This window comes from Notothenia rossii (assembly GCF_949606895.1).
Source record: "Notothenia rossii genome assembly, chromosome: 2".
NCBI lineage: Eukaryota > Metazoa > Chordata > Actinopteri > Perciformes > Nototheniidae > Notothenia > Notothenia rossii.
The window spans coordinates 79,752,311-79,770,031 of record NC_136904.1 but is presented as its reverse complement, the minus strand read 5'-3'; the positions used below and the strand labels follow the sequence as shown (position 1 = coordinate 79,770,031).

General features: G+C 39.5%; 2 protein-coding genes across 3 annotated transcripts; one reads left to right on the top strand and one right to left on the bottom strand.

Moving 5' to 3' along the window:
* Positions 1-484: 484 nt before the first annotated feature.
* Positions 485-9,925, bottom strand: u2af1 (U2 small nuclear RNA auxiliary factor 1). Its single transcript, XM_079664962.1, has 8 exons — positions 9,541-9,925; positions 8,173-8,260; positions 7,837-7,903; positions 7,461-7,510; positions 7,020-7,118; positions 2,442-2,575; positions 988-1,080; positions 485-889 (listed from the first exon to the last, which is right to left on the bottom strand). The coding sequence occupies exons 1-8, from the start codon at positions 9,582-9,584 to the stop codon at positions 682-684; spliced, it is 783 nt and encodes a 260-aa protein (XP_079521088.1). The 5' UTR covers positions 9,585-9,925; the 3' UTR covers positions 485-681.
* Positions 9,926-10,636: 711 nt separating this feature from the next.
* On the top strand, positions 10,637-17,629 carry gabpa (GA binding protein transcription factor subunit alpha). Of its 2 annotated transcripts, none has more exons than XM_079664192.1 (10): positions 10,637-11,846; positions 13,954-14,052; positions 14,142-14,286; positions 14,453-14,537; positions 14,660-14,881; positions 14,967-15,161; positions 15,319-15,375; positions 15,541-15,666; positions 15,946-16,138; positions 16,883-17,629. In XM_079664192.1, the coding sequence occupies exons 2-10, from the start codon at positions 13,976-13,978 to the stop codon at positions 17,103-17,105; spliced, it is 1,323 nt and encodes a 440-aa protein (XP_079520318.1). In that variant the 5' UTR covers positions 10,637-11,846; positions 13,954-13,975; the 3' UTR covers positions 17,106-17,629. The 2 variants fall into 2 exon arrangements, with proteins under 2 accessions (XP_079520318.1, XP_079520317.1); XM_079664191.1 differs by lacking the exon at positions 10,637-11,846 and adding an exon at positions 11,874-12,230 and having other exon boundaries at positions 13,953-14,052.
* The last annotated feature ends 92 nt before the right edge of the window (positions 17,630-17,721 follow it).

The window sequence follows — 17,721 nt, the reverse complement described above, 5'->3', positions numbered from 1 at the left end:
CTGTTGTTCACCTAAATCAGCATTAAAAATGCGGGAGGCGCCGAAAAGCGACTAATCTGCATGCAAGAACAAATGTAAAACCACCTTTGGCAAGAAAATACATAAAAAACTGGCTGCAGCAACGATGTATGCTTGATCTGTGCAAATTAACAAGATGCTAAACTCGTTTTTAAACATCATGTTTGATCCTATAAGGCTGAAAGTCTGCCGTTTTTCAAAAGAACCACAAAAATAAATGTTTTGCTTCTTTTTTTTTTAAGAGACTGTAAGGCTCAAGTCCAGGATGGTCAACTGTTAAGTGTTTCAGATGGAGTTAATATGGTGTTGAAATTGTGACCCATTAGCAATGTAACAAGTTTATTCAATTTACTTTCAATTATAGTCATTGTGTACATTTAGTACTGCATCCCATCTGGAGCAGCTGGTGCTTTAGAAAACCATTTATGCAATCCAATAACACGTACAATTCACAAATCAGTCATAATCAGTAAAAATGTTAAATTTAATGGAAGTGAAAGTCATTTTCAGAAATCAAGAAAAAAACATGTTCATCAATGCTGTCACAGCTTCAAAATCTGGTACCTTTTAATAAGTCCTAGAATAGTTCTGGATGGGTACAAACTTAAAAAAAGACCGGGGGTGGATACAGGGAGGGAGGGACAAGTAGTCACGGGTGCTGCTTCAGAATCGTCCTGAACGCTCTCTGTCTCTAGAGCGACGTCTCTCACGGTCACGGCCACCTCCTCCTCCTCCTCCTCCGCCTCCTCCTCCGCCTCCTCCGCCACCACCACCACCTCCTCCTCCTCCTCCGCCACCACCTCCTCCTCCTCGACCTCTGTCCCTTGAGCGAGATCGCCTCTCTCTCGATTGAGACCGGGACCTATGGCGGCTGTGGTAGAGAAGGAGTAGTTATTATAAAATGCCACACAAACAACTACGCATGCATTTTTACTTAATGCCTCAATGTAATACTGGATGTGTTCGTACCCCTTCCTCCGACGACCATAGAGTTCCCTCCTGAGTTCACGTGAGATGGGCTTCAGATGCATGAAGTTACAGAAGCCACCACGAGTACATTCCCTGTGGAGAGAAGGCAACGGGTAGCAGAAATATCAGTAAGGTATAAGAAGATAAAATCATGTTAAGAATATTTGCTACATAACGTTATCTGTTTGAAATTATTTCAGAAAGACGAGCTGCTGCACTGCTCTGAATGTCAAGAAAGCCTATTTAATAGAACAAATGTGATGTGAATTGTATAAGGGGATACCTGAGAGATTCTGCTTCAGTTTATAGTTAAAATAAAACAAGATAAATGTTGACACACTTGGTAAATATACAAATGAGAAGCAAGTTAACAGGAAGTGGGTTCAGGGATATAGTAGTGACCAGACATTATGTTTAAAGTCCTTATCTTACATTAAAAACTTTTTTTGGCAGTTGATTTCTGGGGGGTGTATGCAACAGATAGTCAATGTATGTTTCTTTATTTCATACTGAATAATATGTAAAAAAAGGAAAAATATTAGGTCCAATAAAAAAACTTTGCTTCTGGAAGCAGGCCATTTCGTGACGTCACGTGTGGTTCCCGGCTGCCGCTGTCTGGCTCCCTGCTGCCGTCCGGATCGACAGCCAATGCGCGCAGCCAGCGAGAGTTCACAACGAAAAATGGCGTCAAATATTGTTGATGTTTACGCATCAGAAAAAGCTAATAGCGCGGGTATTTGGCACAATTTGACAGAACAATTATTTGGTGTGGACGATGCGAGCAGTGACGATGAATCTGAACGATCTCTGCCGCCTTTTACACCAGAAATAAGAGGCCTAGAACCGTATAGGTTCGAGCCAGCAAAACGCGAATGTGCACCACCGGCCTCAGCTGAAAACATGGAAGTCACTCCGCCCTCGCCAGCACCAGCTCGAGTCGGCAACACAGATTGGTAGAGCTATTCATATGTTATAATATCAATCAATAATGAATTTTGTAAACACTGATACACAAAGTTTACATGCGGCTATACCAGCAATGCTACACTGTGTGATGCTGGGACGGGCTGAACTCACCAGGATTCGCGGAACCACACGTGACGTCACGACACAGCACCAAGCAGCGGCAAGTTTGAATCCAGACTTTTCTGGATACCTCTGAATTTGACCCATTTCCCCGATATTAACAAGTGATTTACAGCAAATAGGAAACGATATTCGATCTATATCACGTGTTACTGGAATAAGACCCAACAAGTTAATGCATTTTGAAACAGTTCTATGATCTTTCAGCTACAGTAAATTACGCAAGATAAGGACTTTAAAGTGGTACTCTGCAGCTGACGCCTACTTCCTTGTTGTGATGTAAAAGAATCAAAATGGTAACCATGAGGTATGAATGCTTGATATTGGTTAATCATTAAATAGGACACATGCATCCACATAGCACTCACCCCATCTCGTATTGGCGACAACAGGCTTCTCTGAAGTCTGTTACGGGAGACAGCTCAGCATGGATGGGCTGTCCATTAAACCACCGATTATTCAGGTCTATCACAGCCTTCTCCGCATCCTCTTCATAACGGAACTACAGAGGAGACAGACGGAGAGTAGTTGATGATAGAACTCAGTCACTGTTTCTAAGCTAACAACCTTGGTATTCAGTGATGCAAACACAGGTATGGTGAAAAAAGAGAGAACTATTCGAAGCAGAAAAAAAACAGCGTAATATACCATCTGACAAAGGCCTTCGCTATAATGCTTAAATTAACTGGCCATTCTTTATACAGGGTTCCTGCAGGTTTCGCCAACTCAAATGTAAGACTTTTTAAGACCAGTTTGAATAGAATTTAAGACCTATTTCACGGCAAAAAAGTATGAAGGAAAATTGCTATGAAAGAAGAAATACGTCCCATAATTACTTACAAAGTAAATGTATTCATGTTCAACATAAGAACAATGACTGAACATAACAGCGTAACAGTACAGAACTGTGTTAGCGTGTTAGACAAAAAGTGTGTTTGTGTGTGTGCTTGTGTTAGGGCTGTGCAATTAATCGTATCTTAATCGCAATTAAGATTTTGGCCTGCCACAATTACGAAAACAACATAGTCGAAAAAAAAGATAATTTTGCTTTGCTAGGTTTAGACCCTCCAGAAAAGAATTTACCGTATAATCAGCAAAATGGCGCAGATTTTTTAAAAGGCCGCATATTTATCAAAAGGCCGCATAATCCCCGCATTTTTCCACACAAAGTTGAAAAGAAAAAAAAGTTAACTCGTCTTGACGTGACGTCATCAGCTCGCGCATCAAAGAATGTAGAATGTAAACAACACCGTATAGAGTGAACGTGTGGAGCTCACACGATAGAGAAAACACCAAGATGAAAAAATCTAATCCATTTACCGACGAACATTTCTACTAAAGACCGGGCAAAAAGTGGGGGGAAACTATTCTGCACCCCGTGCAACTGTGTGTTGGAGCATAAGAGAAAATCGACGTGACGACCCACTTTGATTCATTCAAACATTCGAAAATGCTTTCTGCTGCTGCGGACAAGAAAGCCAAACAACTCACATTCACCGAGGGATCAACCTCCAAAACCCTTTCGAGGGCTACAAGAAACGAAGTGAGTAGCCTACAAGATTGAAGCTGGTCAGATAAAGAACGAGTAAATGAAAACAGAATGAGGCGGAGAAGTGTGTGTGTGGGTGTGTGTGAGATTAAAATAGCCCAATTGCTTTTACAATAAATAAACATTGAATGTGTTTAATTGAATAGTAAAAGGGGTTTAACGTTAGTGGCAGGTTGTGTGTGTGAGAGAATAAATAAGACAGCGCAATATTTTAAAAAACATTTATTCTTTTTTCCCGCAAATTTAGTATATTTCGCAACTTTCCGCATATTTCGCAACTTCCCGCAATTTCAACGCATAAAATCACATAAAAACCCAGCATGTTTAATCGCATAATCAAGGAATTTAGCCCGCATAATCAAGGATTTTTGCCCGCGTTTTTCTGGAGGGTCTATAGGTTGTGACAGTGCACTACAACATATTTGATCTAATTAATTTTAGTCTAATTTATATTTATTTATCATATTTATATATGTTTAGTAGCTTGTTTGTTGATCTTGTTTATTGGTATTTATTATTTATTTAAATGTATCATTTATTTAATTTATTTTTGCATTAGTTTTTCAGTTGAATTATACGTTCAGGGTAATCAACAGTTTTTCAGTTGAATTATACGTTCAGGGTAATCAACAGTTAAAAGGATACTGTTCAAATTATTATTTTTTTTAAAGTTCAATAAATGGATGTTTTCAAAGTCAATGAATAATCGTATTTAATAATCGTGATATCAATTATTACCAAAATAATCGTGATTATGATTTTTGCCATAATCGAGCAGCCCTAGTGTGTGTGTGTGTGTGTGTGTGTGTGTGTGTGTGTGTGTGTGTGTGTGTGTGTGTGTGTGTGTGTGTGTGTGTGTGTGTGTGTGTGTGTGTGTGTGTGTGTGTGTGTGTGTGTGAGAGACAAGAGCTATATTCAGAGCTCTGCTGCCTTGGCTACACTATTTAAATCGTTGCTGTTGTATGATTGGTGTTTAGCTACGGTATTTAGCGTTACAGCACCTCCGCTTTTAGGGTTGCCCGGAGGTCCCCGATGTTGTTGCGGGAGCTGCTGCACTAGCTAACGCTACATTAGCAAAACAGACGCTAATTTATTTTAGCAAAAGGTGCGGCGGGCTACAAACACCTTCCCTCCACTGGTTTCAACCAAGCACTAAATTCGACGTTTTCCAAACAAATACGGTTGAACTTCCCCATATTTATTTGTAAGTAGATTCGAAGATACCCGAGTTTCTGACTGCCGCTAGCTGAAGCTTGGTTGGTTGCTAGGTTACTAGCTGGTTGTTCTCCGATAAGGGGCCGGGGGAAACAAAGTTAGTGATTACTGGTTCCATGTTGATTTATTTCAATACAAATTGTTGGGGGGAACTGAAAGGCTATTACCGTACTGGTTACTTTGCAGCCCGGACATTTCCCCCAAAACACATTTAGACGCTATCGCAACATAGAAGTACCTTTCAAATCCGATCAATTTTAAGACCTTCTAAATCATATTTAAGACCTTTCTTATTTTTTTTGTCATATTTAAGACCTTTTTAAGGCCTTAAATTCCGATGATCAAATGTAAGACTTTTTAAGACCCCGCGGGAACCCTGTTATAACATACTCAGATCAATAGGAGACAGAGATGTTAAGTTATAAATTAAGGGTTTTTATTATTATTTACAGGTAGATATTATCAAGGGTGTAACTTTGGTTTAAGAAGTGGGGGACACACAAAACAGGGGGTGCTCCGCAATGATTGTTTTCTTTAAATTGAAGTTAAATGCATCAATCTGTTGCACTTTGAGGGCAAAATTAAGATATTTTTGGATACAGCTCTCAACACTCATATAAAACAGAACTGTATAATGCTTCAATTAACTGGCTATTCTTTATAATATACTCAGATCAAGAGGAGACAGAGAAGTTATAAATCAAGGGGTTTTATTATTATTTACAGGTAGATATTATAACCTTTTGACTTTAAGGGCTTCAGTTTTTCTTCTTCTTGCTTGCGAAACTGTTTCTACTGCTTTACCAACTGCTTTACGCAACCGACTGCTGCTGCTGCTGCGTCATGACGTCACTGGTGCTTATCAGACTCTAGCTCCGAACCTGCCCTGGAACCGCGTTGGTGTCAAATACCTCATTCACACCAACGCAACTCCGGTTCAAGCTCCGTGTTAGAGCTTTTGAGGTTCAGAACCGGCTCTTCGGTTTAGCTCTGGCTCTTTTCAGACCGCCCAGAGTCCGACTGGTAATGCCTCATCATTTGTGTCATGACGTAACCGTTTGCGTGACCGCTTCATAAAGCCAAACCGCACGGCTGAAATCAGTTGCATTAATTTCTTATGGCTCTATCTGCAGCTTTTCCGGAGTCATTTCTGTGGTTTGGACTATATTCTTATAAAAAAGTGTACTCGTGTCAATAAAGTTTTTTTTTTTTTTAAACACAACTGCTTCCGAGGTCGGTCTTATTTCTTAAGGTGGACTGAACCATGAGTGTGGAGTAACGTTGTATCTTTCATTTAAATGAACTGTAACCTTCACCCAGGTAGTTAACAGCTGTTCTCAAATGAACACGTGAAGTAAAGTTTAATATTTATAGTTTTATAATGAGAGGTGATCAAAGTGAATGCTCAGGTTCCACCTTAACACGCAGACACGTTGCTTCACCATGAGCAGAAACCTTTATATATACAGTCTATGGCAGAAACACAGAGATTCTGAAACTCTTGTTAAGTTTCTCCATCGTTGTGTACAAACTGGATAAAACGCGGTTTTATGTTGTTGTTGTTCAGGAGTTGATCCTGCCCCTGCCCCCGCCTCGACATAAGCGCGACGTATGCGGTGCTTTTGCTCTGGCCGGACAATTTTTTGGTGCTTGAAATGAACCGGATTTCGGAGCTAAGAGGCTGCTCCGCTGCGGTGTGAACAGGAAAACCCGGTGCTTTTCAAGCTCCAGTTCCAAACCGGCCCTGAAACACCGTTGGTGTGAATGAGGTAAAAGGGGCTCGCAGCGGGGTTACAGCCTAGAAGTGCGCAACAACATGTGACTCCTCTGTTTGTCTTCTGTTAGTTGCTTGTTAGCAGACCCTTCACGCGATATCAGAGCGAACATGTACAGGAGGCGTAGAGCGAGGGATCATTGTCCACTAGTCGTGCTCGCGGATGGATACAAAAATATACTTTGGCAGCCGTTAATAGGCTATACGTGGGCGGCCCGCCCAATAAAGTCTATGTTTTGAAGTGAGAACTTGTCCGTCAGTCAGACTCCCCCCCCCCCCCCCCCAAAAACGAAAACTCTTCGGTTCTCCACGAATTACACAAGTCACCCAAAAAAGCGGGAGGCGCTAATTTGCATCACTGGTATTACAGCAGTGTTAATATATGTAGTTTTTAGAACCGATGCTCACCTTGACATACACATTTCCAACTAGGTGGTCACCGAGGTTGTCACACACGTTCATTTCCTCCACCTCTCCATACTTTTCCTCCATCTCTGTGAAGACCTCCTGTAAGGTTAAGAAAGACAAAAATGACAGATGATCATGAGTAGTAGTTACATTGTTGATTTTCAGTCCAGAAAAGTAATAGAATGATTGATGGATCATTCTTATTTTGTTTCTACCTTATGACTGCTACAAATGTAATATATATAAAGAGATAGTTGGGTCTGTTTATGCAAAAATAGTACAGCCGCCATAATGTGATACTTGATGTATGTATTTTTTAACAACATACTGTAAAAGGTGTAACCCATTTTAAAACAAGGTTTGTTGAATCATTTCCTCAAAGAGAATGTATCAGCTACCCAGTGGTGTGGTTGGGGTTTGAGGAAAATATTCAGAACTTACCTCAAAAAACTCATCATAGTGCTCCTGCATCTCCATGTCACTGATGGCACCTTGTGGTTATAAAAGAGAATTAAAAAAAACAGGAAAACCAAACAAAACAGATATATTATGTCCTTTCTTTTCAATGCCAGGGATTCAACAAATACATTTTTCATGCAACAATGAAAAGCCTGCATGAAGTAGTTTCAGCCACTCAAAATGCTGACATCGGATCATAGGACTTCCACCTGAACAACCCTCAAAGACTGTTACCCTTTCTTTCACTTTATTTATCATAAAAATATCGATAAGATGAAAGAAAATTTGTCGTGAACACTTTATAAAAACATGCTCTTGCTTTTCAAGAACTGGCTTGAAAATCCAGAGAAACACTTACAGGTGAGGCCATCAGCAGACTGGGCACTGTTCTGAGGGTTCCTGTAAATGTTCAGGAGGGCAATTGTCTGAAACAGATAAAATAAAAATGATTGGAACAATTTGTTTGGATAGGGGATGGGTATGAAACTGCTGTGTTTATTTTCTAGTAATGATCACAAAATGTGTCAACAGCATAGAAAACTGACAAATAAGATGTGAGAGTCACAGTTAAAACTTAGACAATATTATAGCTCCTATTATATACACAAGACATGAGAAATAAAAGTTTGCTTTGGTCTCTGTATCATTTTCATCATAACAATACTTTGAAATAAAAATGTATAAATAATCTTACCTGGCTGAATGTTGGTTTATTGTGTAATCTGGAGCAGCGGTCGCCATGTCGACAGGCACCAATTTTAAAATAAAACGAGCAGTTGACCCTAGGGAGAAAGACACAATAAATGCAGATGAAGTAAACATTTTCAAACTTTTATTTATCCAGGTGTATCGCATTGAGATCATTGATCTCTTTTTCAAGGGAGACCTGCTAAAGATCTACATAAAAGCATTCTCTTGAACCTGTCTCCATGTTTGCTAAAGGTTATGTGGCTTGGGTTTCTTGTCCACGGGCTAAATAGCAAGCATATTATCACATTTGACCTGCCAGTTAAGGGATTATCCTTGAGTTTTTTAGCTGGTAAGAAAAGCAAATCTACCAGCCCCTTGTATGTTTACCAATGAACCTGCTAGTTTCAGGTCTATCAGTGTGTATTCTTCTTTCTGTGTCTTTGTATACACCACATATACAAACACCTAGTCCTCGTATATGTGAAGCTACTTTGTAATACAAACCGACTAGTTCTTTAGCTGAGTTTAACTAGGAAAACATGCATATTTTGGTCACAGAGAGGTACCCAAATAAAAATACCCAAAATATGATTAAAAACGATATTTTCATTCTGTGGGTTGCTGATGTAGGCTACGTTTGAATTTACGCGTGTATGTAGTTTGAAATGTTCCACAGGTCCTATCTTGTTCAGGACTCATTAAAAAATATATTGTTTTGGACTGACATGGTTAAATTAAGTGGTTCTAAACTTTCGTATAATGATTAAAGGAGAGTTATCTGTTAGGAGAAACAGATCCTGAAATGAATAGTGAAGCGGGGGAGATACACTTGCACCCATTCATTAACGTAACTTGTGATTTGGCGTAATATCTGCAACCAAAAACAAAAAGGAACACTGTGCAATTAAATGCTATGGCGTTTGGTACAATTTGTTATTTGGATACAATTGTGATTAGCTTGTTTAATGTAGGATAATGACTATCCGGGTATGACCTACTATAACAAAGGCTTCTTATGAGTTTCCTTAAGTAACTAAGTATCATTAGCCAACTCCAATAGGAGAGAGTAGTTAGTGTATTGGTTAAGAGATTTGTATTCACAAAAACAAACTCGTTGTAATCGTTTTATTCTAACCATCCCAGAAAGGCTCAGCAGAAGCCAGATGTTGGCTAACAGTCGCGGCGCGGTATTTTACAAACGCTAGCCAGCGTGCTAGCATTTAGCCTAGCTGCTAGTTGTTAGAGCCGGTGAAACGTGTCCAGCTAGAGTCTACAAACGCTGATGTATACATTAGTAGTCGTCAAAGCAGGTGCAAGAAGTGATTATTGAACACATTGCTTAACAGTGACTAAATAACAGATAAATACTTACTTATCTTTCTCTGTCCCAAAAATGGACGCCAAGTATTCCGCCATCTTGGCTAGCCTGCGCTCAACCAGCAGCAGCAGCGTCAAGGCTTCCGTCCTCCTCCTTCAGAGTAAATGTGTCCAAACGTATAACTGCGCCGAAAATGTGTTTTTTCCCCCTCTAAACTTGCTCAACTTATTGAGATATTTAAAGGTGTATTCATTACACGTGGTCATTGTAATGTTATCTTATCCTATTTATCAATTCGTTGGATTTATTTATGGTAGCTAGCTAGTAATTAGGCTTCACCGTTCTATGTTTAGCTGAGAAAAGCATAACATGCATTAACTATAAACTGCATCATGAAGAATATCGATGTGCCATTATCCTTACTATTATTACTAATCAAATACAATTATTTAAAAAATAATAATGCAGATTGTCTTTTTTGTGCAGACTTCTCGACTGATAATGTAGTTTAGAAATCAAAACTGAAACCTGATGGCCTTTATTTTGAAGGGCAGCGCGCAAACCGGACATGTGTCATTTCACTCACTTCCGTGTCTACAGTGCTTTTCGAAACAAAAGCTTTTTCCACAATTTAAAGTCATCTTTTGTTGAATTTGTAGAATCATTAAATATTTTACCTCTTAAATAATTTGTTGTCATGTATTATATGTTCAGTGACAAATATGCATTAGAAGGTAAAGTAGGCTACGAGATCCCTTTGAATGTAGGGGTCTTTTTAAGGGAGTGGCACCCAAACAAGGCCTGAGATATATATTGGTGTTGCTGAGAACTTGAGGGACTTACAGTAAAAGTGAGTGTGCAATACCACCTGGTCTTTAAAGCAATAACTTTCAATATTATGGATATTTAAATGTAATGATATTATTTCATAAAGATGTTATAACATACATCCTTGTGATCTCCAGGGAGGGAAGCATCATTATGGAAGACATGAACATAAGACATACAAAAACAAGGCCATAGCTTTTAAAAACAGAAACATGACCAATTTTTTTTTATCAAGGTACATTTATTAGTTAAACTATCTGTTACACTTTATTTAGGAACAGTTTATAAAAAGTGAAGTCCTGACTACAAATCATCCACAAAAAGAAAACCATCATCAGCACACCTAGAGACACTAGCTTTATATAATATTTAACTAGATTAATAAGATTAACTAACATGAAACAAACATAACATTCAACAGATACAAGAGTCATGATACTGTATATTAAGGACAATTAGTATATTTCAAAAATAAAGTTGGATTACGAAACAGAAAAAGGGAAACTGCACCAGGACTCCAAACCCCCTAGCCCCCAAGGGACCAGGTAGGTACTGAATTGTTAGGGGCTTCACAATTAATGTGGCTACTGTATTGAGATTTTGTCAAGGGGGCCTGTGTCAAAATACATTTAAAATGTTGTGCTTACATGGTGCACACTTTTTCAAACAGGAAAACATTTTGGTTTGTGTGACCGTGACCAAATGTGTGCAGAGTGAGGCTAAATAGAGAGCTCATCTTTGCACCAGTATCGCATAGTGGGCTATCACCGCCCAGAGCCTCCTCATATTTTGCTTGTAATTATACCTAATGCTTTCTTTTAACGTTAACAGTCTGCAGGAAACACAAAGAAGTTCAACATAAATATGACATATTCACAGCATTTCAGTCTCTCACAAATGTATTTATTATTACAACAATCAGTATTTATTCCACTGTACAGTATCTCATTTTACATTCTGTTCTTGTTTATCTTATGCTATTTACATACATAGAGACCATATGCAACATTTAGCTTGTTGTGTTTTACTTGACATGTATATAATTAACTTCTCCTGCATTTCCTGCACATTGGTCTTGCAACATCATCTTTCACTATTTTTATTGGGTTTTTGACATTTATTTTCCGTTATCTATTACCATAACCACACTTTAACTACTGTGCATATGACAATAAAGCCTGATGGGAATAATATGGTTGAAGAACTGGAAAGTGTGTTGTCAATTTAAATGGACCACTAACATGAAATTGAAAGCTGATGGGAAAAAAATGTTTGTTATTAAAACATTATGCTGGACACACATTTGTAGAGAGAACACCAAACTATGGAAACGTCACACAAGTAAACACTAGTCACATTTTGTATTTTCCATAAAAGTGTAGGGTAACTGTCTTGCCAGTTAGTCTCCGCCCCTCCCCAGAGTGTGTTGACCAAAAACTTGCATGATACGACTCGACTGTGTGAAATTTGGCTGCCTATCTACTACAGTTGAACACAATCAAACATCTCTCAAGGCCTGCATTTTCACAGGTATGGATATCTCGCAGATTGCGCTGCTTATTTAAGAGAAAATGTACTAAATCGCAACCATGTGAAGGGGTCTGTTTGCCGTGCTTTAGACTCTTCCCGCTATTTTGTGGCTTACTAGCCTACTAGCTGTTGTTTATTTCCTAGCCTAGTAGAAAGAGGCCGCCTACCTTCAGGCAGTCATAAAAACACACTCACAGAGCATTAGTCAACTAGAAGCTAGGCCAACGCTGCTACTTGTGCCATTTCTGCATATGGAAGATTAAAACAGCTGGAGTATAGTTTAAGACAATCTCTGTTGTACCAGTTTAGTGTTAGCCAGGTTGCTATCTGCAGTGAAGAGGAGAGACTGCTGCCGCGCCTCTGATCGCCGTCCAGCCTCAAACACAGTGCGTATACATCCAGACACGATTAAAACTGCTTTTTTAGTTCGTACTTCTCCGTATTGTTGCAGTCAGTATGTAACTGAACGATGTTTAGGTGTCATAGCAACACCGCTGCTGCTCTTTTCTCCTGAAGCTCGTGTCGCATTTATGGCGGCTGCTCTCGGAAGTCTTGTAACGCTGTAAACCTTAGCCAGGATTTCCGGCTCCTTTCCATTTGCCCTATGCTGTTTTGTTTCCGTTTATTCTATTTCCGTTTTTTAAAACTTTTCTACATGCAGAGTTAAAGTGGGATTTAACAACGATTTGTTACGGTTATGAAGCGCGATGTGTTCCTGTGGTATTTTTAACGGCTGTTTCTCACGTTGGGAGCAATGGTTGTGTAACGGCAGCCTCGCCCCGTGCTGTATTCGCGTGCAAAATAGTAGCTAACTCGGCTCACTGTACTCAAGCTTCAGTGTGTCGACACGTGTAGCCTGGTGTATACATTTAACTTTTATGTGATTTTTCAACATTTGTTCATTATGTGTAGTTATACGTGGTAACACCTAATATAACTAATGGCCTACCAGTTGGCCTTTAGAAACCAATGCCTCGCCCTCGAGTTAGCTAACGTTAGCAGTCAGTGAACTGTTGTAGGCGGACAATGAGGAGTCGAGGCTGAGAGGCCTCTATAGTAGAACCCCCCCCCCCAAAAACTTTAGTCAGCACCACGTAAATACACACTTCAGCCGGAATATTCTCACGTATCGAAACCTGAATTATTTTTTACTTTTTGTATGCACTTTTAGTTGTTTGTGCTCACAAACCTTCCAATCACAGAATAATACATACAAAAACACAAGCAGTTATTTTCCTTCAGTGGGCAATAGTGTGTCTGTGCCATAGAGTGAAACTTTTGTTTTAAGGCTAATGTTGTGTGTGTGTGGGTGTGTGTGTGGGTGTGTGTGTGTACATATTCAGGTCGTCATTGAAAATAAGAATTTGTTCTTAATTGATTTTCCTGGCTAAATAAATGTTCTATATATAATTCAAGATGTATAGCATTAGGTATAACAACTATTATGCATGGTTACCATTTCTTATTGCAATGGTTTTCATTGGTAGTTTCAGGTTAAAGAGAAAAAAAGAATAGTACAACAGATTGTATTTACCAACACATTGATAATAATAATGATGGGTTTAATTTATAATGCACTTCATATTTGAGTTCAAATCCTGAAGTGCTACAAGCAGTGAGCATGGAACAATATAAAACAGTAGGTCACATCCCCTAAGTATGTTGTCCATTTTCCCAGTAGTTTTGATTTATCAATCAATATGTAGTGTTAAGAAAAAGGGTTAATTGAATCTCTTGCAAATATGAATTGTTTAGAGAGCAGCTCCGAAATATATGAAAGTAGTCTGCATTAATTTCTAACATTCAAACTGTTCCTGCGAATCCTGCTGTATAGATTACAATTTTGGACTCTCAAAATATAGTATGTTCATTCAGCATGAGATCTGCCAGGATCTTGATTTGGTAGTCACAGTCTGACCCTCCCAATTAACATTTAGTGCCATTTGAAATGTGACACTTTTCTTTATTGCTTTGTCTTACAGTATTGTATTGCATACGTTGAAGACATAATCATTGACCTGGTGTGAATGTGTGTTTAATTATGGTCGGCTATAGTATGTAGTGTATCTAAGTATTAGTAACGCAACCTTTTTTTAAATTTCCTACAGGTTTTTTCTCTGCGTAGAACATAATGTCTAAAGGTGAACCTGAAGAAATGATAGAGATCGAGATAGATGAGCAGGAGAAGCAGGCATGCCTGGAGGAAGGGTAAGCTGGAAGAGGATCATTTGAATGGAAAACTCTTGTACATGAAGCAAATAAACACTAATCCCCCCCCCCCTCTCTTGTACATGTAGTGTTGAGGAGCAGACCATTACTGCGTCAGATCTGATTCAACAAGATATTGACATCAATGAGCCCATCGGCAATTTGAAGAAGCTTTTGGAGCCCCGCATCCAGATATCACTGGATCCGTATGAGATCTGCTTGCAGGACATTCAGGTAAGAATTTAGATAAATACAACATATTAAGATCTCTCTATGATTCGATAAGGTTTTTGCGGCTAACACAATAGTCATGTAATGTTGATCTTATAGTATTCCTTTGAACTGCCAAGTGTTGCTTCTTTTCTTTTTTAAAGCTTATCTGTTGTGTTCTTCCTTTTAGCTTCACCCTGACCACAGCCTCTTTGACCAGGGTGTAAAAACCGATGGCACCGTGCAGCTCAGCCTGCAGATAATAACCAAACCAGGTACTCGGATGATGCTTTAAATATCAGATAATATAAAGCTTTGTATTACTTTTGATATCCAAACTTAACATTCATCATACACCAAACCAAACTCACCTACTTGTTTTCTTTCCCTTGTCCAGGAGAGGAGAAGTTGAACATTTTGGAAATTGTGAAGCCGGTAGAAACAGTAGAAGTGGTTATTGACCCAGATGCGGGAGAGGATGGAACGATGGTAGAGGAGGGTCAACTCATTGCGGTGGAGCGATCTGGCCTCTCTGATGAGACCTCGGAGCAGGTTACACGCTGGGCTGCAGCACTGGAAGGATACCGAAAAGAGCAGGTTCGCCTGGGCATACCATATGGTGAGAATCACTTAAATAAGACGCTTTATTGTGTAAAGAAACATATTGAACATGGTGTTTGATGTTTCCTCCTCTCCTTCCCCAGATCCTGTGCTCTGGTCTGCTGACCAGGTGATCCACTGGGCAGTGTGGGTAATGAAGGAGTTCAACATTGATGAGATGGAAATCGGAAGCATTCACATTCCAGGTCGAGATCTCTGCTTCTTCAGCCAGGAAGAGTTCCTTCAGAAAGTTCCCAACGGAGAGATACTCTGGAGTCACCTGGAGCTGCTGCGCAAATGTAAGTTAAATAGTTATTAAATGTTTTTGTAGCGTAACGTTTGTGTTTTAAGGGGTCTCCAGATGTAATGGAAGTACAAGTCCCACCTTGTTTATACCTGGGACAGAAATCATAGCCTAATAAACGTGTCAGTACTAATGCCTTGTATTTATTTCAGATGTGTTGGCAAGCCAGGACCAGTCAGGTGGGGACGCTACTGTCACCATTGATCAGCGTAAGTGGTTTATTGAAAAAGTGTGATTGAAAAAACAAACAAAGCTAGCACATTAAAGGAGAAATGATCCCTCGCTTGCAGAAGGAAAAGCTCTACTTGCATTGTAATGGACACTAGCAGTTTTTCCTGATCATTAATATTCTGGTTTGCATTAACTTTCTTCAGCCGTACAGATAATCCCAACACAAGTAAGCACACCCACTACCATAAAGGTGATGAAGCAGAGCCGTGGCCCCAGAACACCGCGTATTTCAGGAGGAGAGGAGCGAAGCTCACCGGGCAACCGCACAGGTAATTCATAACTCATGATGTTGATGTGTCATTTAAATCTAAGCAGGTTACATACTTTTTTAGACACACAACCTTAAAGTACTAAAAAGACTGGGAGGAGGGTTTGTTTACCAGAGTTATACCATATACTGTATTTTTACAAAGCTTTCAATCTGTCAGTATTGTTGGCCAGGTTTATACAGATGTGGAACTTTACATAAATTGGCAGAATAATCTATTATTTCATGTGATTTTTGTGACTGGTATTTTACAATGAATGCTCTGTTTGTTTGGTGCCAGGCAACAACGGTCAGATCCAGTTGTGGCAGTTCCTGTTAGAGCTGCTGACAGACAAGGATGCAAGAGACTGCATCTCCTGGGTGGGCGAGGAGGGCGAGTTCAAACTCAACCAGCCGGAGCTGGTGGCTCAGAAATGGGGCCAGCGCAAGAACAAGCCTACTATGAACTACGAGAAACTCAGCAGAGCCCTCAGGTTGGTTTCTTCCTTTTTAAAGGGGTGTTTAGTATTGTACTCCCATAACGTTGGAGAGCTTTTGGTCAAAATGAGTCCAGCACGTTCTGACTTTGGTCCTAGTAGTAATTCTTCAATTCCCACAAGGCAACTCAAAAAGCATATTTTCTTTAAACACCTGTGCTTGATGCACTCTGTCTTTTGTGTTTACCACAAGTGGACATGGCCTACAGCAGTTCTGTGTTATTTACACATTTCAAAAATGCTTACAGTTAACAATTGTGATGTATTTGCTTACATCAGAAAAGACAATATAGTTATCTTTGTGGTCGTTATATTGTAACTGTAATCTTTCTCTTGGTAATTTAATGGCTGAGAAATATGTTGGTAATCCTAATGGCCTTATCTTCCTCTACCATTATGCCTTTCTATTTCCTGCATCACTTTATCCAAAGCTGAATTGTACGCCTCGTAAGATATTAGATGGCACCAATAACAACACTAATCAGTCGATATTGCCATTGCCAAGCTGCAGTTTTCTCATCTCTCACTACAAGTTTAATTTAGATGTAGCCAAACACAGAAAATATACAACTGAGAAGTACATCATTAATGTGTAAAACCTGTCATGGTGGATTGCTCCAAAACAAATATGGTGATATTAGATAACAAGAAATTATTTAACTCCATGTGGTAAAGTACTTAAGTTGCAGGATTTTATTTGGGCTCCTTCCGGACAGTTTTCTAACGTGCATTCTCTCTCAGGTATTACTACGACGGGGACATGATCAGCAAGGTGCAGGGCAAGCGCTTCGTCTACAAGTTTGTGTGCGACCTGAGAACTCTGATTGGCTACAGTGCTGCTGACCTCAACAACCTGGTGACCGAGTGTGAACAGAAAAAATTGGCCCGCATGCAGATGCACGGCATCGGTCAGCCCATCACCACGGTGACGCTGGCCACCACCACACTAGACAAAGACAGTTGAAGCAGGACACGTGAAAACGCTCTTGCCGCCGCCAAAGTTTGCTCTCCAGCGCTGATTGGAAATCAAATCAACTTTATTCTTTTTTTGATACAACTGTTTATCAGGCACACAAATGCACGGCTGATCATTGTGGATTAACAACTTTGTTATCTTTACAGTCTGAAGTGAGTCTGAGGTGGTAAAAATGTAATGACATTTTTTTTTATCCTTTCTTTACCTTTAACCAAGAGATGTGTTCAGGGTGAGGAGGCGGGTGTCTGTGTGATGGAGTATTGCTGCGTGCATGTGACCGAATGCTTGAGTGAGTGAATGAGATGGACTTTGTTTATGAGTCCCTTGTCTGTAGTTTAGAATCATTTCCACTGTATATACCGGTACTTCATGTTTTTGATAGCCACCAGGACAAGTGTATTTTCATATTTTCCATTTATAGAGGACCTGCTTTGTATTTTATTTAGTGTTTGTTCCCTAAACTGTTGGACCCTTTTTTGTCCACTAGAGGGAATAAAGTGGCGAGCATTTTTCTTAATGTCTGATTCAGTCTTTTCATCTCTGAACTTATTATTAAATAGTCTTTATAAATCATAGTAAGGAACTTAAAATGACAAACAGCCAG